This window comes from Aedes aegypti, chromosome 2 (genome assembly GCF_002204515.2).
Source record: "Aedes aegypti strain LVP_AGWG chromosome 2, AaegL5.0 Primary Assembly, whole genome shotgun sequence".
Lineage (NCBI taxonomy): Eukaryota > Metazoa > Arthropoda > Insecta > Diptera > Culicidae > Aedes > Aedes aegypti.
Genome location: NC_035108.1, coordinates 13,739,987 through 13,760,633, shown reverse-complemented (window position 1 = coordinate 13,760,633; position 20,647 = coordinate 13,739,987). Strand labels below are relative to the sequence as shown.

The window sequence follows — 20,647 nt, the reverse complement described above, 5'->3', positions numbered from 1 at the left end:
GACGAGCCGGAAAGAATTTACAACTTCGACGAATCGGGCTTTAAGCTTGTTCCGCAGGACTTCAACGCGATTTGTGGACCGAATGTCGAAAACTCGTACTTCGTCCACAACAATTCAAGTAAAGACAATTACACTGTCCTTTTTGGAAGCAATGCTGAGGGAACACTTACACCACCAATGATCCTGTATCCGGGAAAAAGAGTAACCCGCGAAATCGTTGAACATACACCGAATGGCTGGTCTGTAGGCGTTTCTGATGAAGGTTGGCAGACGTCAAAGACTTTTTTTGAATACATGACAAACGATTTTCATAAATGGCTGTTGGATAATCACATTAAATTTCCCGTTGTTGTGTTTGTGGATGGACATAAAAGTCACATCAGTATTGAACTTACTGAGTTCTGTACAGCACACGAAATAATGTTGATTGCACTCTATCCCAACTCTACGCGTATCCTGCAGCCATTGGATAGACAGTTTTTTGGTCCATTCAAACAAATTTGGAATAAAGTTCTACGACAGCATCTTTTGGGACGCAGTGACGCTAAAGTAACCAAGGTCAATTTCTGTTCACTCCTGAAGACTTCACTGGACAATTTTTCGAACTCGAAGGAGTGTTTGAAAAAAGCGTTCAAAATGTGTGGTCTTTCTCCTTGGGATGTAAATGAAGTTGATTTCAGTAGACTGCCTGCAAATGCAAATAAAGTTCTTACGGAAAACACTGAGAGCGATGCACAACAGGAGGCAGAGAATTCATCGGATAGTGTTGAACCGGAGGATGACCAGGATGCATTCAAGATCCAACTGTATTACTTTGAAAAGGGCCTCAGCGAGGATCAACTAACAAGATTCACAATGGACTGGAAAAACGATTATTGGTATGGCTCACTAGATGAGTTGGGACTTTTCAACTACTGGAAGTCTCTGAAGGATAAGTCTGAAGGTTTGATGTTCACAGAACCTCTTCAGCAATTTCAAAGTATTACTCTGGAGTTAACAATTGGAGAGGATGGCTCTTGCACACCTATTGTGCAACAAAATGCTGTAGAAGGTAAGCCAATTGACGGTTTTCTCAAAGGTCTAGTCGTTTTATACAACCTTTTCTTTTTTTAGATGAAATAAACGATCCACAACCTGTTCAACCCAATGACGACATGAGCCAAGATGAAGAAGCTGCATCAAATGATCCGTTTGAAGGAATTTTCATTTGGCCAAAGGTCAACGAGCGAAATGGAAATGACAAACAGAGGAGAAAGGAACATGTACCATCAGTCGCAACCAGCAATAGATGGCGAAAATGGTATGATAAAAAGGACGAAGAACGAAAACAAGAAGAGGAAGCAAAAGTAGCAAGGATTGAAAAACGGAAACTGGCTCGAATTCAGAAGGAGGAAGAACAAAGCATCAGAAAGAAGAAAAGAGATGAGAAAAAGTTACAGAAGGAAAAACAACAGCAAGAAAAGGAAAACGACCCTCCTCGGCAGAAGAAGAAAAAGAGGACATTGATGCCTAAATCGGGCTAAATTGAAGTAAAATTGATTTTTCAATAAAACATATCATTGTAAAAACAGAAAAGATTTAACTTACAAGGAAGCAGACAGTTGATTGTTAAAAATGTATGAGACTGAATTCGGGAAATAAACGTTTTTGTTTTTGATTCTTTTAAATTACATACCTACTTATTAATGAAATTTCTTCTTTTGTTGTGATTAAATGGGGTTCACTGATGCTGATCAGAGAGTTATGTCTGTTTGTCTATGACCACATTCTCTTCAATGCGATTGTTTGTTCAAATGTCTGTGTCTTATAAATTTGTTCGTTTTCAATCTACATAATTATTGAAGAAACTGTATATTTTACTGTGATTATGCGGGGTTCTTTAATATTTAACCTAACTGTTATGTCTGTTTGTCAATGAGAGTATCTCTTCAATGCGTACATTTGTTCAAAAGCCTGTTTCTTTATTCAAAATAAAAGGAAATGCGTTGTAAGAGTTTCAGGAGTTTCATCATTTTAATCTTATAAGAGTGACCCATTATATGTGACAGATTGACCCATAATTGTTACGAACTTGATTTTGACCCATAATAGTGGTTTTGGTTACCTTGGTTCTTTTGAGCTTTTCCGAACAAGTTTTGAAAATAATATTAATATATATGTGTTTAAAACAAAAGAATAGACCTTCAATGATCGGATAGTGAGAAAAAATTAAAGAAGTTGACGCCTTTTCAAGAAAAACGATCAATTTGAATGTGAGATGGTTCCTTGAGTGACCCATAATAGTGTGGAGAGTGTACATGGATCCAACGCTTCCTAGTTGAAAACCACCAAAAGAGGTTTAGTTCCCTCACGCAACTTGCTTCCGCGCTTGATCCAATGGTTTTGCACTGTAAATTCTATGAATTAAGATAACTACTATCACTATTTCCAATAATAGTGCAATAATAAAGAGCTACAAGATTTCTAATAAACTATTTACACAAAAAACTTTCCTCAGGCTTATCGGTTTACACAAACGGGGGTTGCTCGCTTGAAAATGCTTCATCTGGTGGATTTCCCCGGGCCATTGTCGGGACGGGTAAAGATATCGGAAAGGTTAAAACATTGTGGCGAACAAATAAGGATGGATGTTTTTCCTCCCGCTAACAGTTTCGTTCGCGTTTATTCGTTTATACCGAAAAGTTTCTCTCTTATTTAGTTTTACATATATGTACAGAAACAATAATCGAGATAATGGAAATGGAAGAAGGGTGGATAGAAGTGGGAGAGGGGTGGTAGGAAGATAGTGCACGGCCTCTACTATTGGTACTAGTATTACGGCTTTGATTAAAATTTGTCACGCTGATGATTATGATGAGACTTATTATAAAAACCATTACGTCCGTGACGCCCATTGCGAAACCCGTTGTAGTTCCGGGGGTGATTACCGTTTTGATAGTAGTTACCTCCTCGATTTTGGTAGTACTTGCCTCCAAATTGGTTGCCGTTGTTATTATTCCACTTTCGGTTGAAATTGTTGTTGTTGCCACCACCGTTTCCGCCGTTCATCTGATGCATCTGGAATGGGTTATGCTGTTGTTGCTGCCGCTGCTGTTGATGATAGAAGTGCGTTTTGACCTTCTTCGTCCGACCCCGATCCATTTCGGTATCACAATCGTCTTCGTACTGCCGCTTCCTGTCCTCTCGTCGTTCATTCGACAGTTCCCGGTCCATGTTGGTCTGCTGTCCGTTCCAGCTTCGAACCGGAGCTCCGTAACCACGGTGCGAGAATTGGTATAGTTGATTAACGACATCATTTCCGTTGCCGTTGCGATTATTGTTCCCATTACCGTTGTAACCGTTGAAGCCGTTAAACTGTCGGTTGTTTGACTGGTGGTACCCGGACGCCAATGGACCGCTGCCGTTGCCATTCATGTGTCCATAGTTGGCCGGGGAGGAATTGCCGGAAGTAGCAGGCGAAGTGTTGTTGCTGTTGTTTGCACTACTACTGCTGCTGCTGCTACTGCTTTGAGGACGGTTATCACTTACCTTCCAGAGGCCGGCTTTGGTTTTTATGACGGGGGGCGATTTGGGCGAGTAATCCTCTTCGATTTGATTCGAACATCGCTGCTGCCTGTTGCCGTTGTTTCCCGGACCCAGCAGGACGTGCGATTGTATCCTGTAAAAGAAGGGCATGTTACCTTTGTTACTTATAGGTATTGACATATCTGGGCACAAATTTCGTAACTCTCTAATGGTGGAGAACGGTGTTGATTTTCTGTAGGAAATCTTGAGAGCGAGGATTTTCGTCATTGTGTTGAACGTCTTTGTAGGTTTTTCGCATGTTTTGCACAAAAAATATAATTTTCGACGTTTCGACAACTGGAGAAATGCTGATTCTATGAATTATGATTAGGTCATTGCAATATGCAACTGCTATATGTATAAGGCGGTTTAAATGACAAAAAATCACTTATGAGAAAAACGTGTTTGAAGTTATTTAAGCAATTTCTTATGCCAACAACTTAATCTTACACATTTTGTATTTTGCTTCTGTTGAACGTAAAATATACAAAAAACCTCATATAACTGGGAATCAAGATTTTTTTCAATAAAACGTCGAGGAACTTATTTGCATTTTTCCCTAGGCTCTTTCTAGGAAAAGCTCCGAAGATTTATCTATATGTTCCTCTAGAAATTAATCGGAGTCTAGCAGAAACCCCAACAGAAAATCCATCATAATCCCACTGTAGAATGCCTACAGTCTCTTTTAAATTACGTCTGGTATTCCGTCAGGTAATTCTACAAGTTTTTCTCCAGAACAAAAAATCGTTTTGTAAAGTTTTTTTTATTTGTATGGTATTCAGTTGGAGCTGCCTGACAGTTAACTTGTCAAGGCTGAACCCTCGGTCTGGCTTTTGCCAAGTTTCCCCTCTACCAGAACCAATACTCAGACGGACTAGGCTATGGTGCCCACATGAACACTGTTTTTTATTAGTATTGTGACGTGATAGTTTTTGAAAAATACCCATATTCCCTTGCTTCTGAGAAAAGGAAGCATAGTGAAAATCAGCAGCTCCATCAGAATTTATTTGAAATAGTAGTGTAGTAGTGTCATTACTAATACTGTCTAGTCAAAATGGTTTTGAATAAGTGCTATTCTGATTACTCCTGTCTTTTACGTAAGATTAGAGGCTTAAATTATCGTGAAGTCTTAACAAAATTAGGCTGTTTAGTAGTAATTCTAGTTAATTTCATTTTTTTATTGTTAAAAGTATTTATTGGTCGTTACGTTCATATATCCTTGTCTGTTCAACAATTTCTCTAACCTAGCAAGTGAACCCTCCTGATGATCGATCTCAGCGTCTTACTTTCCATAGTCATTTTTATCTATCTATCTTCTATATAAATAAAAATGGAATGGTGTTTGTATGTCACGAAATGGCTCGAGAGCGGGCTATAGGATTTTAAAAAATCGCTCATACTTATATTCCTGAAGTGTTCCCACGTGTTTGTGTGTATAAAAAGTTTAGGATATTCAGCGGGAATAGTGAAAAAAACGGGAGTGAACGGAACTGTCATTTTGTATGGGACGTTCACAGCGTTTTTCGGCAGCCTACTTGATGGCAGGACGAAGTTTGCCGGCACCACTAGTAGTGAATATTTAATAGTAAAGTTACCTTAAGCTTCTATAACAGTCTCCTACAAGATTCACTTTTCGGTGGCAAATGCAATGCTTCACAACGCCTACTTTTTACTTGTAAATTTTGCGAAAATCAAGCTGGAATTAGATTATTTATACCGTTGTTACAAAAGAGGTATTTCTTTTTTATGGCATTGTAAAAACCATATTAAAATAAGATTGTCGCCACTTACTTGTATTCAGTGAATCTACTAGTCATTTTCCTCAGAGTAATGTTCCCTACGTCGTACATGATAACGATGTGTCTAGCTACACTGAAACAAGCGTTGCAGTAATGAGAACCATGAACGTGTTTTTAAATTTACAATTCCAACCACGATTGAGCTATCATGAACGCTTTTTATTTGCGTCTTGTTCCCTCTCAATCCAACCGCGTCGATAGCCGAGCGGCTAGCGTTCGCGCTTGGCAATCGCCAGATCCTCGGTTCGATTCTGGTCTGCTGCAAGTTTTTAACCATGATATAGTAATTTTTACTATACAAATGGTGCCATGGTAAAATTAAATGCACAAAATATTCTAAATAAATGCGAATTTAGTCTGCACAAATCAAGTGGCGTTGTGTATTTAATTTAACCCTCTGATATAGTATTTTCAACCGCAACGCTGTTCTCAGTGTAGCTAATAGTACACACTTAAATTATTTTACGGATTCCTGTGAAATTTCAACAGCTGAACAGTTCGGTAAAATAAATTAACGGAGTAAGGTAAATGTTTACAGTATTCGGTAAAAAATCACCGGAATCCGTTAAATTCCGAGGAAGTTACGGTGTTTTATTTCACCGAACTGTTCAGCTGTTGAGATTACGGTGAAATTCACCGTAAGAGTTTAGTGTGTAAGACTGGCTACGGATCATTTTGGTTAGCAGAAGGCAAACTGATCATCACCAATAGTATTAATGTCCTCAGTGCGCATCGTACCTTCGTGCTGTGCGTACACGAATTCTCTCTGCTCTTGGAAGTTTTCTTAAAAACTACCTAAAGCAATAAAACAGTACTTTTCAGTGCTACAAAAACAGTACTTTTCAGTGCTAAAATTAAAAACGGTACTTTTCAGTGCTACTAAAACAGTACTTTTCAGTACTATTTTTTCTACTATTGATCCCTTTACGATCCTTGTTTGGACCCGTGCCTTCGATTTTTCGTTGGACCCGTTGGCGAAAGCTAGCGGTGGTAATCCTTCTTGGACACCGTCTTGGGAAAAAACCTTTCGAAGGTCACGTCTTCTTTCGTTTATTAATTAAACATGGTATCAACAACTAACAAAAGGAAGGGTGAATCTCTGAATTCACTACTTCCTTCCAAAAAAGTGGGTTTTAAAACTGTCACTACACGTGGCAAGAATGGAAGAAAGGACGTTTACCCGGAATGCGAACTTTCTTCCAAGGGTGAAATGAATAATTGTATCGAAATGAGCAATCAGTTCGATGCTCTAGACAAATTTTCCGAACACCAAATCGAAGCAGCCTCTAGCCCAGGCTCTTTGATTCAAGTGAGGAAGCAAAGAGTGCCGCCTATCGTGGTCAGTTGTTCCGAATTTGGGGGATTTAGGCAGGAGATCTTGAACTCCATTAGGGGAATCAAGGTTTCCTTCCAAATCGCAAAGAAAGGAGACTGTCGCGTTTTGCCGGAAACTCTTAAAGATCGTGAGCTTCTTCTCAAACATCTTGAAGAGAAGAAGCACAATTTTTTTACTTATGACGACAAAACTGAACGTTTGTTCAAAGTTGTCTTGAAAGGTCTCTCAAGTGACTATAAATCACCTGAAGAGATCAAAAATGGAATAAATGATTTACTTGGATTTTCCCCAGTCCAAGTAATCATTATGAAAAAGAGAACCCAATCTGGCATTGTTCGGAAAGGGCTTTCTCAAGAATATTATTTAGTTCACTTTAACAAAAAAGAACTAAATAATATTAAAGCTTTAGAAAAAGCAAAACTTTTGTTTGATGTCCGTGTGACATGGGAACATTTCCAGAAACCTGGAGGAAATTACCAGAACCCCACTCAGTGCCGTCGGTGCCAAAAGTGGGGTCATGGTACAAAAAATTGTCGCATGGATGCTAAATGCATGATTTGCGGAGGTTCTTCTCACGCCACCAAATTCATATGTTGTAATTGCGGGGCTAACCATAAGTCCAATTTTTGGAATTGTCCTTCACGCAAAAAGGTCATTGAGGCTCGTGCCAGGCAGATGAAAGATAATATCCGTTACGATAACGGTCGTTTCCGGAATTTGCCTGGTAGAGTATCGAACAATGCTCATTTTTCAGTTAACGATCGCTTGATCATGAATCATACCCATCAGGAAGATCATAATCATGCTCATTCACAAACTAATTTTATTCCGTCGGGTAGCCGTTCGAATCTTTCTATTTCGAATGTATCTACCCACGGTAAATCCTTTGCCGATATCGTAGCAGGAAATTCGAACTCCTCCCCTGTTCGATCCATGGGTACCCATTCTACTTGTTTCAAATCAAATGGAAAAAATCCTACCGCCACAGGTAACTCCGCTTCTTCGTCTACCGAAAATTCCAATGGGAAATCACATGACATGTCTGCCTCTGATTTTAATTTTCTAACTGAACAATTGAATCTAATGATTGATGCAATGTTCAAAGCCACCACTATGACTGAAGCAGTCCAAGTAGGTGTAAAATTTACAAATCAAATTGTTATTGGATTACGTTTTTCTAATGGATCCAAATAATAATTTAAATATTTTAAATTGGAATGCTCGTTCTCTGAATGGTAAAGAGGACGAGCTGTTTAATTTTCTTACGGTTAATAACGTGCATATAGCAGTTATTACCGAAACGTATTTAAAACCTGGATCTAAACTCAAAAGAGATCCTAACTTTTTTGTTTATCGTAATGATCGACTTGATGGGGCATGTGGGGGAGTTGCAATCATCATTCATAGGCGTATAAAACATCAACTGTTTTCATCATTTGAAACTAAAGTTTTTGAAACTTTAGGTGTTTCTGTTGAAACACAGTTTGGTAAATATACTTTCATAGCTGCCTATTTGCCTTTTCAATGCTCTGGGCAGCAAGTTAATTTGCTCCAAACTGACTTGCGTAAATTGACTCGCAATAAGTCAAAATTTTTTGTCATTGGTGACTTTAATGCCAAACATCGGTCATGGAATAATTCTCAAAGTAATTCCAACGGCAGAATTTTATTTGATGAGTGCTCTTCAGGATATTTCTCAATTCAATACCCTGATAGCCCCACATGTTTTTCCTCTTCTAGAAATCCATCTACGATTGATTTGGTCTTAACCGACTCTAGTCATCTTTGTAGCCAAATGATTACTCATGCTGATTTTGATTCTGATCATGTCCCTGTTACATTTCAAATATCCCATGAAGCGATTCTCAATCCTATCAGCTCCACTTTCAATTATTTACGAGCCGACTGGAATATATATAAAACATATGTTGACTCCAATCTTGATGTTAACACTTCTTTAGAAACTAAACTTGATATTGACAATGCTCTTGAAACTTTAACAAATTCCATTGTTGAAGCCCGGAGCATTGCAATTCCAAAATGTGAAGTAAAATTTGAATCCGTGATTATAGACGATGATCTTAAACTCTTGATCCGTCTTAAAAACGTGAGGAGAAGGCAATTTCAACGCACTCGCGATCCTGTTATGAAAATTATATGGCAGGATTTGCAGAAAGAAATCAAGAAACGTTTTGCTCAATTAAGAAACAAAAATTTTGAAAATAAAATTTCTCAATTGGACCCTGGCTCTAAGCCCTTTTGGAAATTATCGAAAATCTTGAAAAAACCTCAGAAGCCAATACCGGCATTGAAAGAGGAAAACAAATTATTACTAACTAATTGCGAAAAAGCTCAAAAACTTGCTATGCAGTTTGAAAGTGCGCACAATTTTAATTTAGGACTTACTAGTCTAATTGAAAATGAAGTTACTCAGGAGTTCGAAAATATTCTCAATCAAGAGAACGTTTTCGAAAATGCCTGGGAGACTGATTTGGAAGAAGTGAGAACTATTATTAAAAAATTCAAAAACATGAAAGCTCCTGGCGATGATGGAATTTTCTACATCCTCATCAAGAAACTTCCAGAAAGTAGCTTATCATTTTTAGTTGATATATTTAACAAATGTTTTCAATTAGCATATTTTCCTGACAAATGGAAAAATGCTAAGGTTGTACCAATTTTAAAACCAGACAAAAATCCTGCAGAAGCTTCTAGCTATCGTCCAATCAGTTTGCTTTCCTCCATCAGTAAACTTTTTGAAAAGGTTATTTTGAACAGAATGATGGCCCACATCAACGAAAATTCAATTTTTGCCAATGAACAGTTCGGATTCCGCCATGGACATTCGACCACTCATCAACTTTTGCGTGTAACAAATTTGATCCGTTCCAACAAATCTGAAGGCTATTCTACTGGTCTTGCTCTTCTAGACATAGAAAAAGCATTCGACAGTGTTTGGCATGAAGGTTTGATTGTAAAATTAAAAAACTTTAATTTTCCAACATACATTGTTAGAATAATTCAAAGTTATCTGTCAAATCGTACACTTCAGGTTAATTATCAAAACTCCAGATCTGAAAGACTTCCTGTAAGAGCTGGTGTTCCCCAAGGCAGCATTTTGGAACCAATATTATACAATATTTTCACATCTGACTTACCTGAGTTACCTCAGGGATGTCAAAAATCTTTATTTGCGGATGACACAGGCCTCTCCGCCAAAGGACGAAGCCTGCGTGTCATCTGTAGTCGATTGCAAAAAAGTTTGGATATTTTTTCTTCATACTTGCAAAAATGGAAGATTTCTCCTAATGCTTCCAAAACTCAACTAATAATATTCCCACATAAACCAAAAGCTCTTTATTTGAAACCTTCAAGTAGACATGTTGTCACGATGAGAGAGGTTCCAATAAATTGGTCAGATGAAGTTAAGTATCTGGGGCTCATGCTAGATAAGAATTTAACTTTCAAAAATTACATTGAGGGCATTCAAGCCAAATGTAATAAATATGTAAAATGTCTCTATCCCCTTATTAATAGAAAATCAAAACTTTGTCTTAAGAACAAGCTGTTGATATTCAAACAAATTTTCAGGCCAGCCATGTTGTATGCTGTACCAATATGGACTAGCTGTTGTAATACCAGGAAGAAAGCTCTGCAGAGAATTCAAAATAAAATTTTGAAAATGATTCTGAGGCTTCCTCCCTGGTATGGTACCAATGAGTTACATAGAATATCCAATGTTGAAACATTGTAACAAATGTCAAATACAATCATTAATAATTTCAGGCAAAAATCGTTACAATCTTCTATTGCCACGATTAATGCGTTATATGTTTAGGTTAAGTTAGGTTAAGTATATTAAAAACGTTTTTTTTTCTCTTATAAGCAGGTGAAATCAACTCACCTGTAAAAAAAACTGAACTGCTACGGCAAATGAAATGTAATATGTTGTTAACAACATGTTAATTAAATCTTAAATTTGTTTTACCAAATTAGGATGATAGTGTTGTCAAATAACACAGAACACCTAGATATAAGAAATGAATGTAATGTTTGGAATAATACTAATAAAGAAATTAAAAAAAAAAAGTATTAATGTCCACTTCGAATAGATTAATTATTTGAAATGGGCATCAATTCTATCAATGACGCAAAATGTCCGTTGGATCACATCCGAGATATTAGTGCGTCTATGCCATATGAATTATGACGCGGCTTTAAGCAAAAAAAAAATAATGCCAAAATGTGATACCACCACTACAGGTTACGCCTTCGGTTTCCATCATATGGGCTAATGGATTATGCCCTCCCATCACGGCAAGGTCGCATAACCAAGGGGAGGGAACAAAAAATCGTTTTGTAAAGTTACTGTTTTATGCACATCAGGAATTACATAAATAACTGTCCAAGAAACTACCTAAACCAAAATTTGATATGTACTACTCCGAGGAATTCACCAGCGTTTCTTAAAGTTCTTCGAGGTATTTATCAAAGATTTCCACTTAAAATAGCTACATGAATTTCTCTAGATATGGTCTAAGAAATTTTTCAAACCTTCCGTCCTAAATTCTTCCATGAATAACATCCTTAAATCTTCCAGTTTGCGATAACTATTTCAAGGATCTCTCCTGTATTTTTCGAAGATAATTAAAAAAATCCTGATAAATCTTCTCTCGACTTCCACGGTGAAACAAAAATATCACAAATTTCACCAAATACTTGGTTCCTGAGTTAGGTTCTCGATAAAATAAGTTCAGGGATTCCTAGAAAAAAAAATCGTTCGCGTTGCCGCCCACCCCCAAAAAATTGCATAAACTACTTGAGGAATTAACGAAACGGCTAGGTAATTTTTGAAAACAAAAATCATAAAAAACCTATGGATGACATCCTGAAACAATCCATGAATGTATTCAACGAATTCCTGCAAAAATTGGTATTTCAGAGGAGGTTTAAAAGCTGCCCATGGAGAAGTTCCTACCTAAATATATATTGTTGATACCTAAAGCGGAAATTTGTCAATGGTGCCACCTAGCGAATGAATTCGCAAATAGATTCGTTACTGCTATATAGCACTTTGATCTGCTGGACAACTTTGCCGAAGACACAAACTTTCTTCCTCATCAGGGATTTGAGATATCCTATGAATGGATGGTTTGGCCAATTTTGGTAACCCGAGACAATTCGGAATAACTCCGGAACCACTTGGACCATATTCACAAGTTCTTTGGACTAGAAGAGTTTACACAAATTACATTAAATAATCTTAGGATGTATGTTCAGAGATATCAATGAAATTTTCGCGATAAGATCCTTGACCAACAAGGCGGCATCGAACCCAGAAACCTTTGGCAAGGCTTTGCTTTGTAGACGCTGACTTTACCACGAGGCTAAGGAAATACTTGATGCATTCTCCAGAGAAACTCATAGAACAATTTTTGATCAAATTCTAAGAGACCCCTCTTAAAGAGATTAAAAAGAACAAAGAAGAAATAAATTTGTAATTGTCTAGAATTTTCTTGAATTCATAAAATATTTTCTAGAAGAACTCTTTGTGAAGTTTTTAAAAAAACTCCTCCAAGGATTCTTAAAGGAATTGTCGGAGAAAAACGTTAAAATCATTAAAGAATTTTTGAAGAAATTCCTGTTTGTATCGCTTTTAGAATCCGTAACAGTAAAGCCAAGATTATGTCCTGGGAGAATCCGAGAAAAGATGCCTGGAACATTTAAGAACGAATCGATAAAAGTTTGCCAAACCTTCGAAAATTCTTAGAAACTGTTTGGCGGAATTGCTCAGAAAAACTCTGTGGAGATTCTTTAAGACAATTCTGCCAAACCTTTTTAAATCGTGGGTCAACTCTCAAATACAATATTTTGTGGCGGGCCAAATATTTTTAACTTTTTTCAAACTTTTTGATACAGTGGACTCTCCAAATTTCGTTGTTCTACGTCTCGCTATCTCTCTCTCTATGTCGATGATTGCTTCGGTCCCTTCATTCTGCATACGATTTGCCTCTTCATATCTCGATATCCTCTTTATCTCGATATCTCCCTATCTCGATGTGTTTCTGTAGATTTTTCGTTCCCAACTTTCTCTCCATATATCGATATGAACATTATCAAAGGATACTAGACCAGATTTGAGTGATTCAGAACAATTTGGAAACTCGAAATGAAGTTTGTTTGTTTATTATTTTCCTAGTAACGGAGTGATTTTCGATCTAGTGTTCATTAAATTAATGTTCTTTGTCTCGACCTCTCCCTATCTCGATGGTCCCTTCGATATCGAGTTGCGGAGAGGCGACTGTAATATCAAATTTAAGTGGAAATAGAATATTGTGCGAGAATTGTGCTCAGAATCATTCTTAGAATTCAGCCAGAAATTTTCATAGATTTTGTCAAAACCTTGTCTAGTATTATTTAAAAAAAATCTTAGAATGCATAGCATTAGGTTCCGGACTTTGCGATAATTCTGCGCATGATTCTGTGAAAATCGCCTTTAGAACTCGGCCAGAAGGCCATCTTTTTTAAATCCTGTTTTAGAATGTAGAGAAATCTGTTCTGCTTTGAATTCTGTAAGAAATACCTTAAATATTTTGGGAAACCTTCTCCAGGTAAATGTCCCAGATTTGGTGCTGGTTAGGATTATGTGAAATACTACTACGGATTCTTTTTGTAATCTTGCGCAACGTTTTGGATTCTAAACCTAAATGTTCCGTGTAATTATTGTGAGAATCTGGCCCAAGTTGTACGTAAAATACTGTTTGAAATTGTAACACTTATTATTGTGTGTGGTTTTTAACCTTTTGTCGACAACATTTGTTCGAACTGCATATGAATTCGATTTTGAGTATTTAATAGTATAGAAAGTTTTTGGACAAATTTGATGCACTTAATTCTTGCAAAATTAAGCTGAGAATTAAACATTTTAATCAGTGAAAAATGAATGAAGCAAATTCAGCAGGACCCAACATAATTTAAAATCTTCATAATAAAGAAAATTTAATATTGAAGAATCTAAAGTTCCAATAATTAGCCCAAGAATGTTCACTTCATGCTTCAACGAGCGGCAAAAGAGCCAGATATGAGAAGGGTATTTAAGATCATCACGGGCCGCATAAAATTAAGTCGTGGGTCGTACGTTGGACATGCCTGCTTCAAGGAAATGCTAAAAGAAGTTTCCTGAATTGGAAGGTGCTTTTATAGGTTGAAGGTGAAGCATTCCAGTTAGAATGTCCGCAAAAATTTCAAGAAATAATCAAGCAAAATACCAAAGAATATATTAGGAGCTTTTTTCTAAGACATTCTTTGATAATTTGCTCATCCAAGAATTATGTATAAATGTTGGTAGAAATCTTGAATAAATCATTGAAATAGTTCTAAACAACCCTTGGAAATTCTCTTGACTTTGGAAGAATTCCGAGACTTATTCTAGAATGAATGGAAGAGGTCAAAGGTCTTGATAAATTTCTGAAGATATGTTTGAGAAAACTTACAGATGAATCACTGAGGATTACCAAGGTAATCCTCAGAAATGATGAAATAACGAAAGTTTATACGAACGACATAAAGTAAGTCCATACAAAGTATCTGTTTTCAGAAGTATCTATTTTAGAACAATTGTGATATATCCTTTTGCTTTTACAAAGACCCTCAGTGGCGAGAACGCCACCGGAATACTTTGCGTGGTGACTGAACTTTTAGCCATCTGCCATTGATGGGCAGAAGTCCTAAGTTGCAGCATTGTGAATCCCCCAATCTGGTACGATCAGCCTGATAAAGCCGACCACTTCCCTGTGGGATGCGTTCCAAATATCGGCTGGCTCCAAAAAGGGCTTGCCAAATATTTTGGACCTTCGTTGTATATGTGCACTGCAGGAGCAGAGATGGTGTTGAGAGGTTTCGCACGTTTCACTACAGAAACGGCTCTAGACCCGTATGCCCCGGAATCCAATATAGTTTAACTCTATTGCGGATGGCTGGGGTTTTTAGAGCAAGAACACATTCCCACACTAATTTTTAGTTAAAAGTGTAAGCCTTCTGAGCATGAAGAGCTGCTTGGCTGTCGGAGCAAATACAGATAGTGGCATTTCTGTAATTCCTCTTTACGCTGAGCTGCGCACATTCAATGATAAAAACCTGAAAAACTGTAGGCCACTTTCCGAGAGGGACAGAGATTTTAGTTCTTGGTCCGTGCACTCCAGATACAGAACGATTGTTCATTCTCGATCCATGAGTGTAGAATTTGATTGAGCCTGGAGGAATACTCGGTCCACCTTCTTGCCACTCTTGGCGAGAAGGAATGAACACCGTATATGGCATGTCATAATTCACAACCATTTCCATCCAGTCACTGTATTTTTCTGCAGTTGGATTTATAGAAAATTCGTTTAGTATGGTTAGGTGACCGGTTAAATCACCTGCCAGAAGGTTTATTGATCGTTTTAGCCTCAGAGCGCTTTTCTCAGCATCCAGCTTTTTGAATTGATCTTGCCGGGGCAGATTAAGCATTGCATCTAGGGCGAATGAAGGGGTGCTGCGAACTGCACCAGTAATGGCGACGCACGCAGCGCGTTGGATTTTGTTCAGCTTGGATCTAGCCGTAGCCTCGCTTGTTTTTGGCCACCAAACAAGGGAAGCGTAGGCTATTCCAGGCCGAACGATGGTTTTATATATCCACATGATCATATTAGGTTTTAGGCCCCACTTCTTTCCACAGGTCTTTGGGCAGACCCACAGAGAGAGAGACCTTTATTTACCATGTTTTGAAGATGTGTGTTCCAATTGAGTTTAGCATCAAGCGTAATGCCAAGGTATTTGACTTCATTTGAGTAAACTAATCGTGTTTGATTAAGGAAAATAGGTTGCAGCTGTACCTTTCTGCGCTTTGTGAAAGGAACAATCGTAGTTTTTGAAGGATTTATCCCCAGTTTCTCTTTCAGACACCAGGAGAGCGTGTAATCGAGAGCTGATTTCATTCTTGCAAGGACAACGCTTTTAAATTTGCCGCGTACAATGATGACAACATCATTAGCGTAGTCAACAACCTCGAATCCTCTTTTTTCCAAGCTATTAAGAAGATCATCCACCACTAGAGACCATAGCAAAGGTGAAAGGGGGGGTACTCCTTGAGGACACCCCTTTGTGGCCATGACAGTGGCGCACGATCCGCTCAACTCGGATGAGATTCGGCGATTTGCTAGCATAGCATGTACCCAGGTAGCAATGCATGGGTCAAATTTTCTCCTATGCATTGCTGACACTATAGACGAATAGCAAGCGTTATCGAATGCACCCTCAATATCAAGAAATGACACGATGGCGATTTCCTTTGCATGAAAAGTTTTCTCGATCTTTTTGACTAGCATATGTAGTGCTGAGATCGTAGATTTTCCACTTTGGTAAGCGAATTGGTATTTGGAAAGAGGCATTGCTTCTATAAATTTTGAATTTATGAATTCTCCTAAGACCTTTTCCATTATTTTAAGCATCACTGACAACAGACTTATCGGTCTTTTGGATTGGTTTTGTCTTTTTTTTCGCCTTCGGGATAAAGACAACTCGAACTTGACACCAGTCATCTGGAATATGTCCTAAGACTAAACTGGCCTTAAAAATCTCTATTATGGGAGAAATAAGCGTTTGCTCCTCTTTCTGGATAAGCGCTGGGAAAATTCATTCAATGCCAGCAGATTTAAATGGCTCAAATAATCTCATTGCCCTTTCCACCCTTGCTCGCGTAAAGACTTCTTTGGCAACCTTCAATGCGTCTCTTTTGGTACTTGAGTCCCATGAGAGGAGCTCTTGTTGACCAGAGACGCCATGTCTGTCGCCATTAGCGTTCACGCTCGCTTCAGGGATTGAATCAGGGAAGTGAGTCCTCAGCATTTCACTCAGTGTTTCTGTGGGATCCACAGTGAGCGAACCGTCAGTCTAGCCTAAAATAGCCTTTAACAGGGTGTTTACTCATTTACAGAAATGAAATTCCCTGATATTTCCAGGTTTGAAAAAATATTCCAGGTTCAAGAAATTTTTAAAAATACATGAATTATTAACGATTTTTTTTTATATGACCTTAAGGTGCAAGAAAAAATGAAGCAAATGTCAAAAATGAAAAAGCAGTTTTCGCCCTTGAAATCAACAAATCGGAAAAAATAAAAACACACAGCCTATTTATTTTGCTATAAAATAGCTGTGTGTTTTTATTTTTTCGATTTGTCGATTTTAACGGCGAAAACTGCTTTTTCATTTTTCACATTTGCTCCATTTTTACTTGGGCCTTAAGGTGACACATCTCGGAATCTAAACATGACAGGCACAATGGCCGGCTTGTGCCCCTACTCACGATTTCAAAGGCACTAATCTGCTGAAATAATCAACGTACAAAGTCAATCTTCTTATTTTAAACTTTTTGCTAGTGCACAAAGCTAAAATAGAAATTGCACTGTAGTTTGATGCTTCTTTCGCGAGATTTGTGCCTTCAAAGTTTTGGTACATTATTGAATTTTGATTCCAAGCTGTTTCACCTTAAATTTATTTATTCTAGGTTTGGTTTTGATATCTTGAACAAAAAACTAATGATAAATTTCAAAGTATTTTTCACTTCAATAAAAAATATATCTTTGTTCTAAATGTGTAAACAACATGACAAAAATATGGCTATTTTGTTTTAATTTCCCCAAAACCCAAGCGTATTATCAAATGATCTGAAAGTGCTTTTAATCATCAAAGCCAGATATATGGTGAAACCTCGAACTTAAGAAACTAATTAGCCTTTCCCTTAAAATAGAATTCAGATTTATGATCATCAGCGACGGTCCCAGATAATTTATCTGGAGGGCGATTTGTACTTTTGCATAGATAATATCTTGATGAAATCAGGGCTGAAAGTGATGGACCGTCTTCGAAATATCAACTTTAGAGACCTCTTAGCTGAATTAAAACAAACAAAAAGAAATTGACGGTCGAGGTAAGAGATCGTTTCCTCATTTGAACAGACATTTCTGTAGGAACATTTATCTGATTTTTTTAAATTCCTCGTGACATTACAACAAATATAACTGCTCCTTTTGCTGTTCATTTCTTTCACATATTACTCCAAACATCTCTTCCTCTTCCTCTTTCTTAATTCTTCCATGAATTTCTTTTTAGATACCTTTATGAATTCATTCTGATTTTTTTTATAGGAATCAAGAATTCCTTCAAAGCTTGATTCATTTTTCAAGAAAATTCTATGTTTTTCAGAAATATGTCCATTGTTTCTTACATTGATTTCCTTAGGACTTTCTCCAACATTCTCGTTTATAGCATCTTCAAGAGCTCAAAGTTGTGGGGCCCAGATAACCGTAGCGGTAAACGCGCAGCTATTCAGCATGGGAGGGACGTGGGTTCGAATCCCGCTGATCGAAGATCTTTTCGTAAAGAAAATTTTCTCGATTCCCAGGGCATAGAGTATCTTCGTACCTGCCACACGATATACACATGCAAAAATGGTCAATCGGCAAAGAAAGCTCTCAGTTAATAACTGTGGAAGTGCTCATAAGAACACTAATCTGAGAAGCAGGCTTTGTCCCAGTTGGGACGTAACACTAGTAAGAAGATGAAGAGCTCAAAGTTCATTCAGGAATTCCTCCATTTTTATTTTTATTTCACAAGAAGCCTTCAAAGATTTTCTTCCAATCGTTTATTGAGGGATGTCTCAGGGATGAGTCAAGGAAATTTTTCAGATTTTTTTGGAGAAAATTTTGAAAAAAAAAAACCGACAGGAATTTCTAAAGAAAATTCTAGAGTAATCTCTGATGAAACTTGTGTAAGTTCTAAGTATGGCATGATGAATTCCTATGATGATCTCTGAAACTCCTGGATTCTTGATGAAATTCTTAATAGGTTTTTCCTAATAAATTTGTAAGGATTACTGAAAAAAAAACATTCGCATTTCTGAATAATGTTTCACTGCATTTTTTGAAGACATTCTGATAGAATACCTGAAGAAATTTATATATGAATGATCGGAACAATAACTGTAATAATTGAAGTAGTATTAACTGGTGTGAGACCTTAAATGAAATTGTGAAAAAACATGGAGATTTGGATTTTTTTTTAAATTATTCGGGAAATAATATTTTAATGAAATGCTGAAGAACTGCTGATTTTTGGAGAAATTCCTTAAAGTAATAGTGGATGAATTTTTATAATAATTCTAATGAAAATACCTGGCATAAAAGAAAATGCCGAAACGATTTTTTTTCAAAAACTTTGGAATAAACCTTTGTTGACAAACTCCTATAGAATTTGTGGGAAATCTCCTAGAAGCAACAACAACAACCAAAAATATGTGGAATATGGGGATAATTGCTAGGATTTTTTTCAGAGCAATCCCTTTGAAAATTACTGGATTCTACTGTAAGCATTCTTTGAGAAATCACTGAAGTACCCTGAAAGTATTCGAAAAAAAAGTTCCTGAAAGTACTCGAAAAAAAAAACTATGAAGAAACCACTAGAACTCCTGAAGCATTCTTCGGGATCTTAGAAAATATCATGAGGAACGTGTACTATAGTCGCGTAATGAAGGTTTCTCTGAGCCTCTAGAATTCCGCACCAGGAATTACTTCACGCAGAATAAGGCAAACATATATGCTCAATTGAAGATTGCCGTTATCTCCAGGACCAGATAAACGTCTTCGCTGGATGGTGTGATCTCAACCGACTAGTCGTCAATCCAGCAAAGTGCTCCGTAATCACTTTTTCACGGAAGAAACAGCCGATAATCTTCGAGTATAGCATTTTTGATACGCCAATCGAACGAGTGCAGTGCGTTAAGGATTTGGGTGTTTTGATGGATTCGCAACTGACATTCTCCCATCATATCGCTTATATTGTCGATAAAGCATCAAGAACGCTTGGCTTCGTCTTTAGAACTGCAAAGAACTTTACCGACATCTATTGCCTGAAAGCGTTATACTGTTCCCTCGTTCGAGCAACATTGGAATATGGGTCTGCGGTCTGGAGTCCGAACTACAACAACGGATGCGAGCGAATCGAATCAGTTCAACGGAGATTTCTTCGTTTTGCACTTCGGAGGCTACCTTGGAGAGACCCTTTACGCCTTCCGAGTTACGAGAGCCGCTGCCAACTGATCGACTTGCAACCTTTGCGAATTCGAAGAGACGTTTGTAGAGCTTTAACCGTCGTCGATACTCTAAACGGAAGAATCGATTGCGAAGCTATCCTGCAACAAATGCATCTGAACGTGCAACCTCGTCCACTGCGGAATAGTTCGATGATGAGGCTTCCATTTCGTCGCACCAATTATGGATTGAGCAATGCTGTTCATGGTCTGCAACGTGTTTTTAATCGTGTGGCGTCGATCTTCGATTTCCATCTGACACGAAATATGCTTCGTCGTAAATTTTCTAGCTTTTTCGCTGGCCGGAGGGACTGAAGACATATTTTAAGTTTGAAATGTTTTACGATCTTGACTTTTTTATATTCAATGTTTTGCCATGTTTGTTTTGTTATATAATATGTATTTTTGTTTTTATTTTTAATATCATTGGGACTATACATAGTCTGTTGATGTAAACCTAAATAAATAAATAAAAAAACAATTGATTTTAAAAACCATGTTGACTCTCTAAATTAAAAATAGACTTGCATTAAACTAGTGACCTAGACTCTAAAATGAGACCTGCTTACCTGAGAAAACTACTATTTCTCGAAACCTGTTGTGATTTTTGCTATTTTCCTACAAAGTTTATTATTTTTGTAGAATAGGCGCAAAAATATATTTATAAAAAAATAATATTCCCAACCATGTTTCATATGCTCCTGAACGAGATCTAACTGGAACTGAGAACTGTACACGCAGAAGAATTTTAATATGTTGAAACTAAGAAACCATTGATTAGAATCAATAATTTGTGTATGTATCAAATCAATTCATTCGCATGTT

The 20,647-nt window shown here is 37.3% G+C and overlaps 1 protein-coding gene and 1 long non-coding RNA gene across 7 annotated transcripts in view; one reads left to right on the top strand and one right to left on the bottom strand.

Annotated features, from left to right (window-relative positions):
* Nucleotides 1-885: 885 nt before the first annotated feature.
* On the top strand, nt 886-1,298 carry LOC110675335. Its single transcript, XR_002499382.1, has 2 exons — nt 886-1,051; nt 1,114-1,298. It is a non-coding gene; the product is annotated as an uncharacterized LOC110675335 (long non-coding RNA).
* Nucleotides 1,299-2,618: 1,320 nt separating this feature from the next.
* LOC5575754 (ubiquitin carboxyl-terminal hydrolase 36) overlaps nt 2,619-20,647 on the bottom strand; it is a 55,058-nt gene continuing 37,029 nt past the window's right edge. For all 6 annotated transcript variants that reach the window (XM_001662124.2, XM_021839919.1, XM_021839920.1 and 3 more), the window contains one exon: nt 2,619-3,658. In XM_001662124.2, coding sequence (XP_001662174.2) covers nt 2,827-3,658 — 832 coding nt within the window. In that variant the 3' untranslated portion in view covers nt 2,619-2,826. The remainder of the gene's footprint in view (nt 3,659-20,647) is intronic.